Source organism: Octopus bimaculoides, chromosome 3 (genome assembly GCF_046866305.1).
Source record: "Octopus bimaculoides isolate indiv1 chromosome 3, ASM4686630v1, whole genome shotgun sequence".
Taxonomy (NCBI): domain Eukaryota; kingdom Metazoa; phylum Mollusca; class Cephalopoda; order Octopoda; family Octopodidae; genus Octopus; species Octopus bimaculoides.
The window spans coordinates 152,068,326-152,085,806 of NC_142930.1; the positions used below are offsets into that span (position 1 = coordinate 152,068,326).

The 17,481-nt window shown below is 36.8% G+C and overlaps 1 protein-coding gene across 1 annotated transcript in view; it reads left to right on the top strand.

The window, feature by feature from the left end:
- Positions 1–1,226: 1,226 nt before the first annotated feature.
- The window catches only part of LOC106874995 (arrestin domain-containing protein 3), a 44,471-nt gene continuing 28,216 nt past the window's right edge, over positions 1,227–17,481 (top strand). Inside the window, exon 1 of the mRNA XM_014922934.3 lies at positions 1,227–2,361. Coding sequence (XP_014778420.1) covers positions 2,244–2,361 — 118 coding nt within the window. The 5' untranslated portion in view covers positions 1,227–2,243. The remainder of the gene's footprint in view (positions 2,362–17,481) is intronic.

The window sequence follows — 17,481 nt, forward strand, 5'->3', positions numbered from 1 at the left end:
AAGCCTTATGAGTGGATTTAGTAGACGGAAACAGAAAGAAATCCGTCGTATATATATTTTTTTTTTTTTGTGTGTCTGCGTTTGCCACCCACACCCCACCATCACTTGACAACCGATGTTGGTGTGTTTATGTCCGTGTAAACTAGCGGTTCGGCATAAGAGGCCGATAGAACAAGTACTAGGCTTACAAAGAATAAGTACTGGGGATTTGCTCGACTAAAGGCGGTGCTCCAGCATGGCCGCAGTCAAATGACTGAAACAATTAAAAGAGTATATATATATATATATATATATATATATATATATATATATATACACGTGCATGTATTTATGCATACATAATTTATATATGTATATATACATATATATATATATATAAATTTAGTGAATGGAGTAAAACGCATATGTTAACTGCATACTTTTATTTATATATATATATATATATATATATATATATATATATATATATACATAGATAGATAGATAGATAGATAGATAGATATAATCACTGTCACACACACCCTTTTCGTTGTAATAATTCTTTTTCTGTTTTTTCCTTTTATTTCCATTTTATTCATTTATTTTCATCCATTTACAGTCACTTATCGCCTGTGTGTCTAGTGTGGAAATTGCTAGGGAGCAAAATCACTCACTTCCGACTGTGTTAGTGCCCTTTGAGCAGATTATGGTAAATAAAGAAATCAATAGAACGATTCGTTAAGTGATATTTATTGTAACCCAGCAACAATTTCTGTCAGCCATACTCATCCCTACCATCCCTCACACATTAAACATTTCCTCCTCCTTTATAATATGCTCCTTTTCCCGCCTCTAATTCCTACACATCTTTCGTTCTCCCCACATAATAAAAATCCACGTAGCCTTATTTCCAAATTTTTATGTTGATTTGCATCACTTGCATAATTATGAGGCTCTCTCATTCTATGTAACATGTAGTTATCCCCCGCCTAATCAGCTGGAAATGTCTTAATACATGCCAAATTCTGAAGAAACTCCATCCACATACATTTTGATAAAAAGCCTATTCAAAAAAAAAAACCAATTAAGAAAACATAAAGAAAAACTCTCCTCCTTTTCTACTTTAATTATTTGATATTCCTTTTATTATTATTATTATTATTAACATAGTCCGGCCAGATGCCAACTATATATAAAGACAGAAAATAGTAGATTAGCTTATCTTTGTTGATGATGGAGGTGGTGGTGATGATGATGACGACGACGATGATGTTGATGATGATGATGATGTGTCACTCTTAAGCAGGCGTATTGAGAGATGGGGAGATAACGAAGCTGTCGATCTCACCTACGTAATTAGCTGCTCACCTGAGTGGACACAGTTGTTTTGACAAGAGATAATATTTGATATTCGTATTAATATAGGAGGGAGTTTACTTACTTAGCAACAACAATGGATGGATACTCGTTCGTTGAAACGTTAAGCATGCAACAACGCGAAGATACATTCACACTCATACTTCAACAACACAAGTGGACACTCACACTTTAGTAACATTGCTAGATATAACAATACTAAGAGGGTGCGGGAGAGCGAGAATGCGTCTTTATTTTCAACGTTTACAGAATAATCCGTATAAACGAACTCGATTAATTACACGTGGACAAATACATTTGTTTAATTTTGAGACATAATTATACTTTCTTTTGGACATTACCTGTACACACACCCACACTCACAGACGCACGCACAAACACGCATTCGCTCGGGCTCAAACACGCGCACTTACCCACACAGACGCCAAAACACCGGTCTACACAGTTTGACTTATATGCTGACACATACACCCGAGACAGTGAAAATATCTCTATAAACACAATATACATTAATGAGAGAAAACAGTTAATATCACACAGACATACATGTATACACTCCAACAGCAGCAGCATTCTCGAAGCCCACAACATTCATAGACAATCATCAACAGCCATATGAGTTGTAATGAAACAACCGGACTAGCAGCATTCATGCTGTAACAGACTTCGACTCGACTCAACAGACTGCTGTAGAAGAACTATACAGATACTAAAACCTTATAAGAGATCGTAGAATTAACCGAGATATCTGCTAGTCAGTGAGACAGTGTCTTTGACGAATTACAGCCAAAGTGCAGTGCTGCATCCTTTACTTGTCAGCCAACCACACCAGATAACTGGAGTTGGCCTGACATCAAAGATTTTATTTTTATTTTGGCCTCAGTAGAATGGGAAAGATCAACTATTTTGACATAATCTTCCCTGAAGAATGCAGTGTTTACCATCCAGGAAATATAGTCAATGGACACGTTCGATTGGAGCTACTTGAAGAAATTCGAGTGAAAGGTAAATTAATGGAACAGCAATCTTGCTGATTTACATCATTTTGTAGATTCTGTTAGATGTGCCATATCTTGTTTATATTATCATTTCTCATACGCAAATACCTTGACAAACATACTCAGGCACACACATACATACACACACACACATACAGAGACTATTTGAATGCTTGTGCCGATAAAATTGAAGGTGCATCGAAAAGTAATGCTATTATATGCTTATGTCTGGGAGTGCCAACAATACATTTAATTTATACACTCATACATAAATTCACCGACAAAAGTATTTGTATATATACCGTGAATGTTCAACTGCATCTCACGTATTTATCAACAACACACGTTTATGTGTTTGTAAGTGTGTGTATATTTATATATATATATATATATATATATGTATGTATATAAAACACATGTATATGTATACACACACGTATATCATTCAATGATAGTCTGTCAACGAAAGAGGGCTCAATGTGTTGTTTATATATGTGGAAAGAATTCCTTTTAAGGTAGAGTGTCGGAAAGCACCCCTACTAAACTTTTCCTGGCAATCTTTGGTTAAAAATACAGGCATACCCACTGAAGTATCCCTTCCCCACTGACTTTGTTTCCTCATAACTTTCTATAAAAATGGATATTTTTTAATGAATTTTTTTTATGTTGATACGCCAAGAAATATATATATCTTCTTTTTTTTTGTCCTATCTCATCTCTATTTCTTTCACTTTTAACCCTTTTCTTTTTTTTTTTTCTCAAAAATTTTTCAGGCATATTCAAAACATCGTAGAATGTGATTCTTATCTTTTCTTTTCGGTTTATGTCCCCTACCCTCACCGTCTTGGAGCATTCCCCCACGCAACATGTTTTCTTTTTAATTTTTTTTTTTGTCTTACCTTTAATTATATTTTAAAATATGAGATATTTTGATGTTACGAAAAAAAGTTTTTTTCAAAACTAAATTTTTCATTTTTTAACCCCGCCCCACCTACCTCCATTTCGAATTATGCAACCGGTAAAAATATTTAAAATGTAAGTCGTAGAAAAATTAAGAAGTTAAAGTGGGAACTCGTATCGTGTTTATTTAGTCGTTTGTTTACATGTGTGTGTCATTACTGAGCGCGCAATAAAAAAAATTAATAAATGGACAAAAGAGGCAGAAAATAGAGGTGTGAAATGGTCCGTGTAAATTAATGCAAAGTTGGCGCTAGGTAAGTTTTGAACTGGAAACCTGGGAAATCGCAAAAAAAAAACCAAAAAAACTTTGTACATTTATATTAACAAAATTAAACAAACTGCGTGGCATCTTGGGCAAGTGTTTTCTATTATAGCCGCGGGCCGACCAAAGCCTTGTGAGTAGATTTGGTAGACGGAAACTGAAAGAAGCCCGTCGTATATATGTATATATATATATGTGTGTGTGTGTGTGTGTGTATGTTTATGTGTCTGTGTTTGTCCCTCTAGCATTGCTTGACTAAAGGTGGTGCTCCAGCTTGGCCACAGTCAAATGGCTGAAACATGTAAAAGAGTAAAAGAGAAAGTAAACATTACGTTGGGATTTCATTACTGTATACATCATATCAAGGTACATTGATAACACATTATAATAATCATTAAATACAGTAATTTTTTCTTTTATATATATATATATATATATATATGTGTGTGTGTGTGTGTGTGTGTGTGAGAGAGAGAGATACAACAGTGAGTTGGTCACACTTTGCATATATGAATGTATCTATGTGGCCTGGTGGTGGGGGTGTTGCACACACGATAGCAAAATTGTGGTTTCAATTTCCAGTCCGGCTGTGCGTTGTTTTTCTGGAGCAAGACACTTTGTTTCGTGTTGCTCCAGTTCACTCAGCTGTAACCCTACAACGGACTGGTATTCCGTTCAGGAAGAATGTTGGACCTGCTCGCCCAGCCATTTCATATTCCTAATAGCAGCGTATTCTCTCGTAGAATAATCACTTATTTCGATTATATATATATATATAAGGACTGGCGCGCGCAAATATATATTTAGTCATATTCATTCAGCCATATATTATATATATGATTACGCATCGCCAGGTATTGTTCACACATATTTGTACAAATATTCGTTCATTTGTTCAAATAGTTTACTCATGAACCTTTCCTCAGAAAAACCAGTTTGTTGGTCATCACAGGAACACCTTTGATCTTAAGTCTGTTTAATCAGAACTGACTTTGGATTTAACAACAATACCAATAACGACAAACACGTAAGTCAAATAAAGGGAACCTCTTCGTGATCACTTGAACTGCTAGAAGTAGCAACCAATCTCCTCCCCATTCCTCAAATTACGCTGCATGTCTTAGAAACGGAAAGACACATTTGATGTTATAATTCAGTATCTGTAAATCCAGCGGGATGGTCATGGCCGGAATATCCTTGATCTTAAATCTGATCGGTTAGGATTGATAGGGTGGAGTCGTGGTGAACAACAACAACAACAAAATTAAGTTAATATCTTTTGGAATCCGAGGCAAGTTTGAATGAAAGATAAGTCGGCTCCTGGACACGATGCTAGTCTATGCAAGTAACTTTCCTAGAAATGCTGTGATGACCAATTCTTCAAACAGAAGAATGGTGATAAAAAAAAAATAATGTAAGCAACAGCCGACAGAGGTTCAATGATATACCCTATTCATTTTTAACTCAAAGCAGTAGCGCTATAAGGCCCTCTGGAGACATTGGGAGCTCATTAGAGAACGGCAAATAGCAAAGGGGCACTGGGTTTTTAGAGGGAGTGTGTGTGTGTTTTTTTTATTAAAACCCGGTACAATGGTTATATTACAAACAATATAAAAAAATTTAACCGCGATTTAATCAAAGAAATCAAATACAATTTTAAAACAAACTAAGTCCTTGCCTTCAGTAATTTCCATAAAAATTTAACAGGGGAAACAAGCAGTGCCGTCTTAAAGCATAGATATACTGGGTAGTTGCTCGCGAGCCTCACGTGTTTAGGCACCCGTTTCTAATATATGTATCCCATACCCTGTGGAGGCGCAATGGCCCTGCTGTACTCTTTCACCCCAACTTTCTCTCACTCTTACTTCCTGTTTCTCTTGTATCTGTATTTCAAAGGGCCAGCCTTGTCACACTGTGTCACGCTGAATATCCCCGAGAACTACGTTAAGAGTACACGTGTCTGTGGAATGCTCAGCGACTTGCACGTTAATTTCACGAGCAGGCTGTTCCGTTGATCGGATCAACTGGAACCCTCGACGTCGTAAGCGACGGAGTGCCAACAACATCCCATACCCTGCTGTCAATAAACAAATATTATAAGGCCCAGTGCATTGATTGCCTATAATGTTCGTAAATGGCCTTGGTCACAAACGGTACATACTGTGGAGATAGTATAAAGAAAACACGGATAATAAACAACAGAGCATAGTTAGCTTTTGTTTGACTCGAATAATCTGTTTTCTCTCTTTTTTTTTATTTTCTTGCAAAACGCATAAGAAAGTAATTTATAAAACGCAATTCAGTAAAGAGGTTCTCCGGATTTCAAAGGGAACTTTGCAAGGCACCCCAGAATAGTGAGGCTGACGTAAGTGATGTTTAGCTCAAATATTTTATCGTAGAAAATCGAAGAATTTTTTTGTAGGTTTCAATAATTTGTCATTTGGTCAGCAGTTCTCAAATTCATTTCGACGAAGAACCTTTGGGCGATTTTCCCAAAATGGCAGATTTACAACTATTTTATAGAGACATTAAATGAAACTAGAACTATTTTAGAGATAAAATTTATTCATTAATTAAAAGTGGTGGATATTTTTTCTTTTATTTGATTAATTTTTATTACATTTGACTGAAAGATACCTTATCTCACCAAACCTCCTTTGGGAAACACTGCTGTAATGACGAAAGGATTACACTAATAGTCCTTTCTTCTATAGGCACACGGTCTGAAATTTGTGGAGATGGCGCTAGTCGATTACATCGACACCGCTACTCAACTGGTACTTATTTCATCGATCCCGAAAGGATAGAAGGCAAAGTCGACCTCGGCGGCATTTGAACACAGAACTTAATGACAGACGGAATGCCGCTAATCATTTTGGCAGGTGTGTCAACGATTCTGCTAGCTTACTGCCTTTTTGTACGCTAATAATGTCAACGAAGAACGAGAAAATCCTGTGTACATGGTTGCGCAATATGTTTGAAATAGCAAGCAAATTCTCTCAAGTCAAATCCTGTTTTAAAAAGGAAATATTATATAATATATAATATTAGTCCAAGGAGAAAAGCACCAACAACATGAGAATGGAAACAAATTTCAGACGGTTGAAAAATCTCTAAATTGAACAAACTAGTACTCAATGCAGAAATTGTGTGTGTGGCTGCCTGCTCCCTGCATAGTTTGACCTCCTCTTATACCTATAATTGCTCATACATACATACATACATACATACATATTACAAATTCAGGTTTATACTTGTAATTATTGGTGCACTAGGATATGTAACACACTGCCTAAGTACCAATGTTGAGAAATTAGGCTTCTCAAAACCAGGAAGGAGAAAGCTGATTCGAAAACTACAGATCCACTGGAACTATAAAAATCTATAAAACTTTCCTGAAGTTTATCATTGAAGTATATGCAGCTATATGCATGAAAACATAAAATAAAACCTACATACATACAAATCTGCACGTATACATACATTCAAAAATATCCGGTTGAAGTTGCTGAAATTCCAATGAAGGAGCCCTGGATCTAGGTTAGAAACCGGGTCTTTCTCTATTGGCAAGAAATCTTGAAATAAAACTGAATAAGTATATACATACATACATACATACATACCCTGCTGATGTTGAAATTCCAATTAAGGAGCTTTGGATCTAGGTTAGAAACCGGCTCTTTCTCTTTTGGCAAGAAATCTTGAAATAAAACGAAATAACCTACATATATTCATGATCTTTACACGTTGTCTGAGGCCAGTGAGTTTGATACCATTTACGTTCCATTTAAACGGTTGGAGGTTTAGACCTGCAAGAAAGGGAGGACTGATGCTCCGAGGTAGAAGTTACTAGGCATAATAGTTGGTATAGAACCGGGTTGGATGTAGTAAGGGTGACGAAAGGTAGAGAGACGAGTGTGTCGGGGGTGCCTGAGTGTTTGAGGGACAAGACCGGCCAGATCCGAAAAACAGAAGCTATTACGGTAACAAATAAACAAAGAAGGGACAGTAATCCTGTGATCCGGACGTTAGAACATGTCTGTTAGCGATTGAATCACACACAAACACGAACAATACATACACGTATTTGTGTGTAATAATACGTTACTTCTAAGGCGGTCAGCTGGTAGAATTGTTAACGAGTGAGACGAAGTGCTTAGCATTTCTTCCGGTTCCTTACATTCTGATTTCTAATTCTGCCGAATTTGACTTCACCTTTTTATGCTATCGGGATCGATTAAATTTGTAACTGCTGAGCACTGGGATCGATGTTTACATACACACACACTATATACTGTTTTATACTAAACTTGGGTTAGGATAGTATGCTGGTTTATACAAATAGAAGCCATTGTAGTAGTGATAAAAGAAGAGAGAGAAGATACAGCTATATATATATATATATATATATATTGAATTTGACGAGAGACAAGATCTATGTAAAACGAACAGCAAAATATAATCAGCTCCAACCTTACTGTATCGGTCCCAAAAACCCAGGTATCACCGCCCGTAACGCAGGGGAGAGAAAGATAAACAAATACAGGTGCCTGACCGGCCGCTATCAGTTTGTGCCTGTCGCCGTGGAGACCTCGGGTGTTTTTTAGTCCCGCACTGCTGATTTCCTCCGCTAAATCGGCACATCTGCGACCAGTGTGAGAAACGAGCCATGCGAGGTGGGGTGGCTGTTGCAGCGAGTATCGCTGGCCATTCTCCACGGCAAGACGATTGGAGGTGTATAACCTGTTACTCCCTCAACCCCCACTTCTATTGGTGCTTAGTTCCCTTGCCTTTTTTTCTTTTTCTGTTTCCTTAGTGAGGTAATTCAGGGGGGGGGGGGGGGGGTTCTCTCGATAATTTGATCTTTTATGCAAAAATTAACATTGCAAAAGAAACAGTTCCTCCGTGTGTGTGTTTGTGTTGAATTATTATTGCCTTTGTAACGTCTTTGTGTTGTTAATTCTTTTTATTTCTTTTACGTAAATGTTGCTTTTGTCTCTCAATTAGTTAAAAAATAAACACTAACCGTTTGTTTAGCCCCATGTGGCCAGCTGCCAAATAGAACAATACTAATTGCTGCTGTTTGACTAAGTGAACGTGGGTCTTTGTATTCATAGATCACCAAAATTGTGAGAAGACAGACAGCTGTCTTGTACTAAACTTGGGTTAGGGTGGCATGCAGCATACTGGTAAATATAAATAGAAGCCATTGTAGTTGAGGTAAAAGAAGAAGAGGGAGAAGATAGAGCTATTTATGAGCCGATATTTATAATCTGTTGATGAAAGAATCAGCTGGCTAGTCTCTACTAGAGTAAGCTATGATATATTTATAATATTCGTATGTGTAGCGGTTACATTGTACCTTGATATTCGAATATTGTTCTCTAATGCTGAGTACACGAGTTTTTTTTTGGGGTTGACAGTTGATCGAGGTCGACATATTTTCTGCTCCTATTACCTTGATTTGTGAAATGTTAGATTGTTTTCTTTTTTTTTTTTGTGATATTGATGGGAGTTAGGTTTGTTGTGGCCCTTGATTTAAAAGTGCCATTATCATGAAAAGAATATTCTTTTACAAGTTTCACTTGAGAGCTGTAGCTGGGGATTTGAAGAATCGGAGCTCACTGTTAGCTCTTCACCTGGTGCACAACTATGAAAATAAATAATGCTTGGGACTAGTGTTGGTGAGAAGAAGAGCATTTGGCCATAGAAAATCCACCTCAACAAATTCTGTCTGACTGATGTGAGCATGGGAAAGTGAAATTAAAGTGGTGGTGGTAGTGATGATTACATACATAGCCGTATCTGCGTGTGTGTGTGTGTGTGTGTGTGTATCATGATCATTGTCATCATGTGATTAAGTGTGCTTTTCAATCACATGGTTCTGAGTTCAGTCCCTCTGCATGGCATCTTGGATGAGTGCTGTCTACTATAGCCTTTGGTTAACCAATGCCCTGTGAGTGAATTTGGTAAATGGAAGCAAGGGGAATCCTGTCATATATATATATATATATATATATATATATATTCATATATATATATATATATATATATATATATATATATATATATACATATATATATATATATATATATATATATATATATATATATATATATATATATATATATATATATATATACACACATACATGTGTGTGTGTGGATTTGTATAAATCTTGATATCCCATAGCCTTCCTGAGTAAAACAATGAATGTTGTATAAATGCCTTGTTGACATTATAACCAGTGTGCACTTTTGGAAACCTGTGGAATAAGTAGGTAAGGCTTGGAAAAGAGCATAGGTCTGCATAGGCCCTAGGACTCAAGATCAGGGCTTAACCAAGTTTCTGTGATGTATTCGAGACTGAGATTATAACTCTACCCTTGAATGGAATGCTATTGCTGCAACTCGTTTGCAGCTGAGTAGACAGGAGCGACATGAAATAAAGTGTTTTACTCAAGAACACAACTCACTGCTCAGCTTGGAAATCAAAACCACAATCTTACACGCAGAAGAGCAACACCCTAACTCCTAAGGTCACACGCTTTCACTGTTGGGGAAGAACACCTGGCCATAGAATCATATTTCAGGTACATCCTCATCCAACTCAATCTAATTTAAAAAAAAAAAAACCTGTTAAAATAAATGAGTATGTACACATACTTAAAAATGTGTGTTTTTAAATACATAAAAACCATGAACATTAACTGGATTAAAGACTCAATACAAGAGTATAAACTATTATAAACACTGGCAGTTTTCTAGTAGTCATAAAAATGTACATACATTGCATACACACACATAAATGATGGAATATCCCACCAAAGATGATGTATGAGTGAGAGGAAGATAAAATCCAACTAGGAATCCTGTAATAATAGCAGAAAATGAAAAACAAACAAGCTGGTTTTACCAGAAAATGATATTGGCACACAAATAGGCAATTAACATTACACTCATTATTATTATTATTATTAAGGTGGTGAGCTAACAGAATTGTTAGCATGCTGAGCAAAATGCTGAGCTGCATTTCATCCATCCTTACATTTTGAGTTCAAATTCTGCCAAGGTCAACTTTATCTTTCATCCTTTCCAGGTTGATAAATTACGTACCAGTCAAGTACTGGGGCGACTATCTCCTCCCCCAAACTTCAGGCCTTGTGCCTATCGTAGAAAGGATTCATCTGAAGTCACTAACTGCCGGTCTATATTCAGTGGTACAATGCTTACTAGCTATGTGCTTAGTATTCACAACCATCTGTATATCTCCTTTCTTGGTCAATAAGAAGTCTATTTGACTGGTATGTTCACTTAAACAGTAAGTAATCAAATGGCTGACTAGTTTCTTGAAGTTAATGCTGCAAATGGTAAGGGCATTTGTATCACAGGACTCCAGGTTCCTTGAGCTTTCCTCATTTGTTGTGCCATGACAACAGTTTTCATGTACACCAGCAAGGCACATGTAATGTTGTTCAGCATGTCCATTACATTTGATGGCTATGATGATGAAGTTGCATTGCATAAAAGTGATCCTTCTGTTCATCTGCCAACGCTGACTTTGTTCTGTATGCAAAGACAAATGTTGCTGTCATGTTGTCCAAAACTAACCTAAGCTTAATTTACTCTATCACATTGGTGAAAAATGAAATATACAAACAAGAATGTCTCTCCAACTCATCAAGGAAGGTAATTCTGAATCAATATTGAAAAACTGCCTAACCCATACTTGCATGGAAAACAAATGTAAAATGATGATTCTGATTATAGTGTGTGTTAGGGTGTTGCACTTACGATTGCATGATCATGGTTTTGGTTCCCAGATTGGCAGTATGCTGTATTCTTAAGCAAAACACTTCCTTTCACATTGCTCCAGTCCTCTCAACTGTAAATGGGTAACCCTGTGATGGACTGGTATTTGTTCAAGGGGAATGTTGGCCTACTTTGCCAAGTGTGGTAGCATCATTTGATCAGCAGTGTATAACAACATGCAATTGTATGGCCAATATAGTGATATGTATATAAATAATCATAAAAATGTTAGCAATTTTTCAACTGAAAGGCAAAAATATACATCATTAAAGTGACTAAGGGCATCGGTAGCTTCAGTATTGCTAGAAATAAAAATCCAAACAACTCATGGCCATGATAAACACTATTTTGATGACTAACAAGTTCTCTCAGTACTGGACATAGCCAGATCACCAGTGATTTCACATTTACATGAATGCTCATCAGGGTTTTTTCCAGCGCCTAGGGTTAAACTCAACTTGCCTTGTCAGCTTAGAAGATTACCGTAGAAATCATACACTAATTTCATAAATGTTAAAAGTGAAAATTATAAATAATAAGGGTGGCTTTGTTAGCAATTTTTCAACTGAAAGGCAAAAATATATACATCATTAAAGTGACTAAGGGTGCTAGTTAGCACCAGTATTGCTAGAAATAGGAGTCAAAACAACTCATATATATATATATATATATTTATATATTTAATCCTTTATATTGAACACTCAATATTTCATCTATTCAATAAGACATATTCCATATATTCAATAAGACATTCAATACTTTATTTCATTGTACCATCCATTTTTATTTTATATTATATATTGTATATTCCATATTCTATATCCCACATTGGTTTTGCAGGAATATAAATAAAACATAAAAAACAGACAGTGTTGGAACTCTTTTAAACAAAATAATATATTCCTCTATACACAATCATACAACCCCCCCCCCCTTTTTTTGTATTTATTTTTACTTGCATATATATATATATATATATATATATAATGTATCATCATCATTTAACATCTGTTTTCCATGCTGGCATGGGTTGGACAGTCTGACTGGAGCTGGTAAGGCCAGGGGCCACACCAGGCTCCAGTATCTGTTCTGGCATGGTTTCTATGGCTGTATGCCCCTCCTAATGCTGACCACTCCAAAGAGTGTACTGGGTGCTTTTTATGTGGCACCAACACTGGTATACATACATACACTCCATCATGTATGTTTAGATAATCATCATTATTACTTACCTCCACCTTATCGAAGGTGGAAGTATTGTTTTCAGTCGTGTTTGTTTGTCTGTTTGTCTGTGGACAAGATATCTCAAGAACCACTGGATGGATTCAGATGAAACTTTCAGGGATGTTTGGCCTCGTAACTGGCACAAACTGATTAGATTTTGGGATTGATCTGATACCGGACAAGGATTCTGGATTATTTTTCCTGTTTTTTAACTTAATTTTTGAGAGCGGTCAAGTTCATTTTTAGTATTCTCATTTGTGAGAGCAGTCGAGTTTATTTCAGATATCCTCATTTTAAAAATAATTTCTGGCTAATCGTTGAGAAGATGCTGGTGTTACCTTGGTGGATGTTTGCGCTCTCTAAGTGCTCTTGTTTTACATGTTTTCGATACTGCCACAGGTTGGACAGTTCAACAAGATCTGATGGATCAGCGTATCACTTATTCAGATATCTCAGTTCTGGTAATGTTTTCACAGCTGAATGTCTTAACACCAATCCCTTTACAGCATGTACTGGTTCAGTTTTCATGTTCTCATCAAGACTAAAAAGTTATCTCAGTCCTGAATTGTTTCTGTTCAATTCAGCTAGATTTTTTTTCTTTTATTTGTTTGTCATTTGACTGTGGCCATGCTGGAGCACTGCATTTAGTTGAACAAATCAACCCCAGGACTTATTCTTTGTAAGCCTAGTATTTATTTTATCAGTCTCTTTTACCATACTGCTAAGTTACAGGGGCATAAGCATACGAATATCGGTTGTCAAGCAAGAGTCGGGTGACAAACAGAGACACACAAACATCCACATATATTTCTATATTTAAGAGATGAGGAATTATGTGTATTATTTACATGTGATGGATATTTGTCCTCATCTTGTTTGTTGTTAACACAATGTTTCGGCTGATATACTCTCTGACCTTCATCAGGTGTCTTGGGGAAATTTCGAACCTGGGTTCTCATTCCTAAGGTATTTTTCGATGTTGTTGTTGTTGTTGTTACTACTGCAGCTCTTGTGAAATTCTCTAATTGTTTAACTGCTGTCATGCTGGGGCACCACCTTGAAGGGTTTTTGTCAAACAGTTTCCATCTATGAAACCGACATTCAAGGCTATAGTTAAAGACACTAGCCCAAGGTGCCACATAGTGAGATTGAACCTAGAACCATGTGGTTCGGAAGCAAACTTCTTACCATGCAGCCATACCCACACAGCAGTTGCAGCAACATCAGTATACTCACAGCTACTACCACAACATTAGTCACCACAGCACCACAATAATTAGTACTACGTCATCAACACTTCAGCCACTACCATCACCCCCATTAACATCAGCCTACTACCACACCAACACTACAGCTACGACTACAATCTTCACTACTACAGTCTCACTGTGCTGACACTACAGTCACTGTTAGAACACCAATACTACAACTATTATCATGACACCAACTCTACAGCTATTACACCAATACTACAGCCACTACACTACCATCACTATAGCTAGTACACCACCACTGCTGTGCCAGTACTATAATCATCATATCACCAACATCAACGGTGTCAACAACATTGCTGCCACCACTGCCATCAGCAGCAGCAGCACTACAACCACCACCACCATCATCACCACACCAACACTATACCCAAGACTACAACCTTCAACACTACAGCTATCACACTACCAATACTGCAGTCAGTACCCACCAATATCACAGCATCCACTCCATCACCACTGCTGCCACTACCTATACTTCATCATCAACATGACAACCACCACAACTACCACCAACACTGCAACATAGCCTTTATGTTGTTGTGCAACTTATATATGTAGTAATAGCAGCCAAATCCCCATGAAATCTCCTACCACTATCTTAAAAAGAAAGGACATTGGATGATAACATAATCAAATTATTAATTAAATGTGTTGGTCATGGCAGGAATACTTTCGATCATAAATCTGCTCCTTTAAGGCTGACCTGGGGCTAAACAACAATTTGTTTTAATACAAGTATTACTTCTTCCACTTCTCTCTCTCTTCCTCTGTATGTGTGTCTTATTATCTCTCTCTTTCTCTCTACTTCTTTCAGCAATTCTTACTGTCTTTCTCTCTCTTCTGCCTTTCTTTTTCTTTTCATCTCTATGTATTTCTCTCTCACTTCATCTCTCTTTCCTTAACTCTTTATATCTCTCTTTCCCTCTTTCTCTCTATCTCATTGAGAATCCTCCATTAATAGCCCTTGCACTCCTTATTCTTCCAACATCCTCTAACTATACTCCTCCACTTCACTCCTTTCTCTCTCTGTCTGTCTGTGTGTGTGTGTGTGTGTGCTCACACACACACACATATTTTTATATACATGTTCCTTCTTGTTACTGCCTATAGCTACTCTCTCATGTTTACTTTTCTATCCTTTTCTTTATTGTATATGCCCCCCCCTCTCCCTCTCCTCTTCTTTACTCAGCTGAGTACATCACCTTCCAACTAGAAGAGCAAACCTCAAACATGGTCATTTGACCCGCTAGAAACAGCAACCGCATCTCCTTCATCATAACATACCCCAAATACATCATAACTAAAAAGCAAAATTTCCAAAGGGCTCAGCAGGGACATCTTAAAGCAATAGGTCTTCTTCAATCAGGGCTGACCTTTGTGGCTTAACAACAAGAGGTGCAGCAGCAATGTTGATTTTCATTCATAATAAAATTAGGTTGATAGATTCCTGTCACTACAGAACATTTCTATCTGTTTCCTGTTACATCGCTGATGCACGCTGCATAAAAACAAAAACAAAAAAAACACACCAATTTCTGCCTCTGCTTCCTTTTACTACAATGCACAGCATTTAACAACAACAGTACTAGTAGCAACAGCTGCATTTGCTTGCTTTTTTCCCCATCTCCACATCAGTGCAATAATGCACACAGTGTGTATGTATAGCAACAGCTAGGTTTGCCTGATTCCTCTTTCCCATAACATTATAACAAAAACTACTACAATAACAGCAAGTGGTGAGGAAGGGAACCTCTTTGAAGTCACCAGATCTGCTAGAAATAGCAACAAAACTTCCCTCAAATTACACTGAATCATCTGAAATGAGAAAAAGCATTGAACACTTCTTTGTCAATCTCATTGTGAGAAATGCACTGAATCTCTGTATTGTTCCCTTTGGATATCTGTTCATTGTTTAACACCGATTTTTCCATGCTAGCATGGGTTAGACAGGGTGTTGTTTGAGGTAGGATTTTATGGCCAGATGCTCTTCCTGTTGCTAATCTTTACCTATTTCCATAGGTCTTCAAAAGTGCAGAGCAACTGATCATAATGTCAACAAGAATGTCAACTTCAGCACTGCTTCACTTTCGTAGTGACAAATGAAATATCAACATGCACACACATACACAAGTGAATGTGCATATGTGTTGATATTTTGCCAACCCCAAATCCTAACACTAACTCTGAATCCTAAACTCAAACTCAAGACATTATTCCTAAACTGTAAACCCTAACCCCTAATACAAACCCTGAACCCTAAACACAAACCCAAAACCCTAATCCTAAATTCTAACTCTGACCCTAAATCCTAACCTTAATTGTAATCTTAAACCCTAACCCTGAAACCTAAACTCAAACCCAAAACTCTCACCCTAAACACTAATCCTAAACTCAAACCAAAAATACTAACCTTAAACTCAATCCTTAACCTAAAATCCTAACCTTGATTGTATTTTTAAACCTTCACTCTGAACCTTAAACTCAAACCTAAAACCTTAATCCTAAATTCTAATCCTGACCCTAAATCCTAATCTTAATTTGTAATCCTTAACCCTGACTCTGAACCCTAAACTCAAACCCAAAATCCTAACTTTAAATATTAACCCTAAATTGTAAACCCTAATCCTAAATCCTAACCCTGACTCTAAATCCTAACCTTAATTCGTAATCCTACACCCTGACTCTGAACCTTAAACCCAAAACATTAACCCTAAACCCCAACCCCAACCCCAAATTCTAACTTTAGATGTAACCTTAGACTTTAACTCAAAGCTAAATCTCTAATCTTAAATATTAACCCTTCACTGTAAATCTAAATCCTAACACTCTGAACATAACTCTAAATCCAACCCCTAATTGTTCCTATTGTCTGTACTCTGAGTTCAAATCCTACTGAAATCAACTTTGTCTTCCATCCTTTTTGGGTCAATAAAGCAATAACAGTCCAATATAGTGGATTGACAGAAATGTAAGAACATTAGACGAGATACCTTGCAATATTCGTTCCAGTTCTTTGTATTCTGAGTTCAAATCCTGCTAGGCCTATTGAATAGCAGACTTAATTTATCACCTTATTTAACACTGCTACTCAGCACTTTGAGTGTCTTAGCTTAATCCACACTTTTAGAAGCATGTGGACCAGGTGACTGATCATGCTCATTAATAAAAAAAATAATAATGGTTCCACTTGGTTTTATGGGAACATAAAAGTCCCATCATCTACAGAATGGGATATTGAAAAAGGATAAACATGATTGGCTAAAATTATATAAATTTCCGTCTTTAAAAGTTTGTAACTTTTCTATTGCTAATTCTTCCCCCAAAAAGCATCTGTAGTTTTCATAACTGGCTTGCAAAACTTAATTTGTGTAGAAATTTTCAATCTAACCAGGCTCTATTCGTCAATCAGAAAAGATCTCAATCACCCGACAGGTATAAGAAATGCAACAAATTGGCCAATATTTGTTTTAATTTTATATATTTCATTCAGCAAGTCATTTTCTTCTCGGAACGCAATCAACCTCCTTCTGACAATTTGTTCCATGACTTTGCTAATATGTGAAGTCAGAGAGATGGGCCTGTAGTTCTCAGCCTC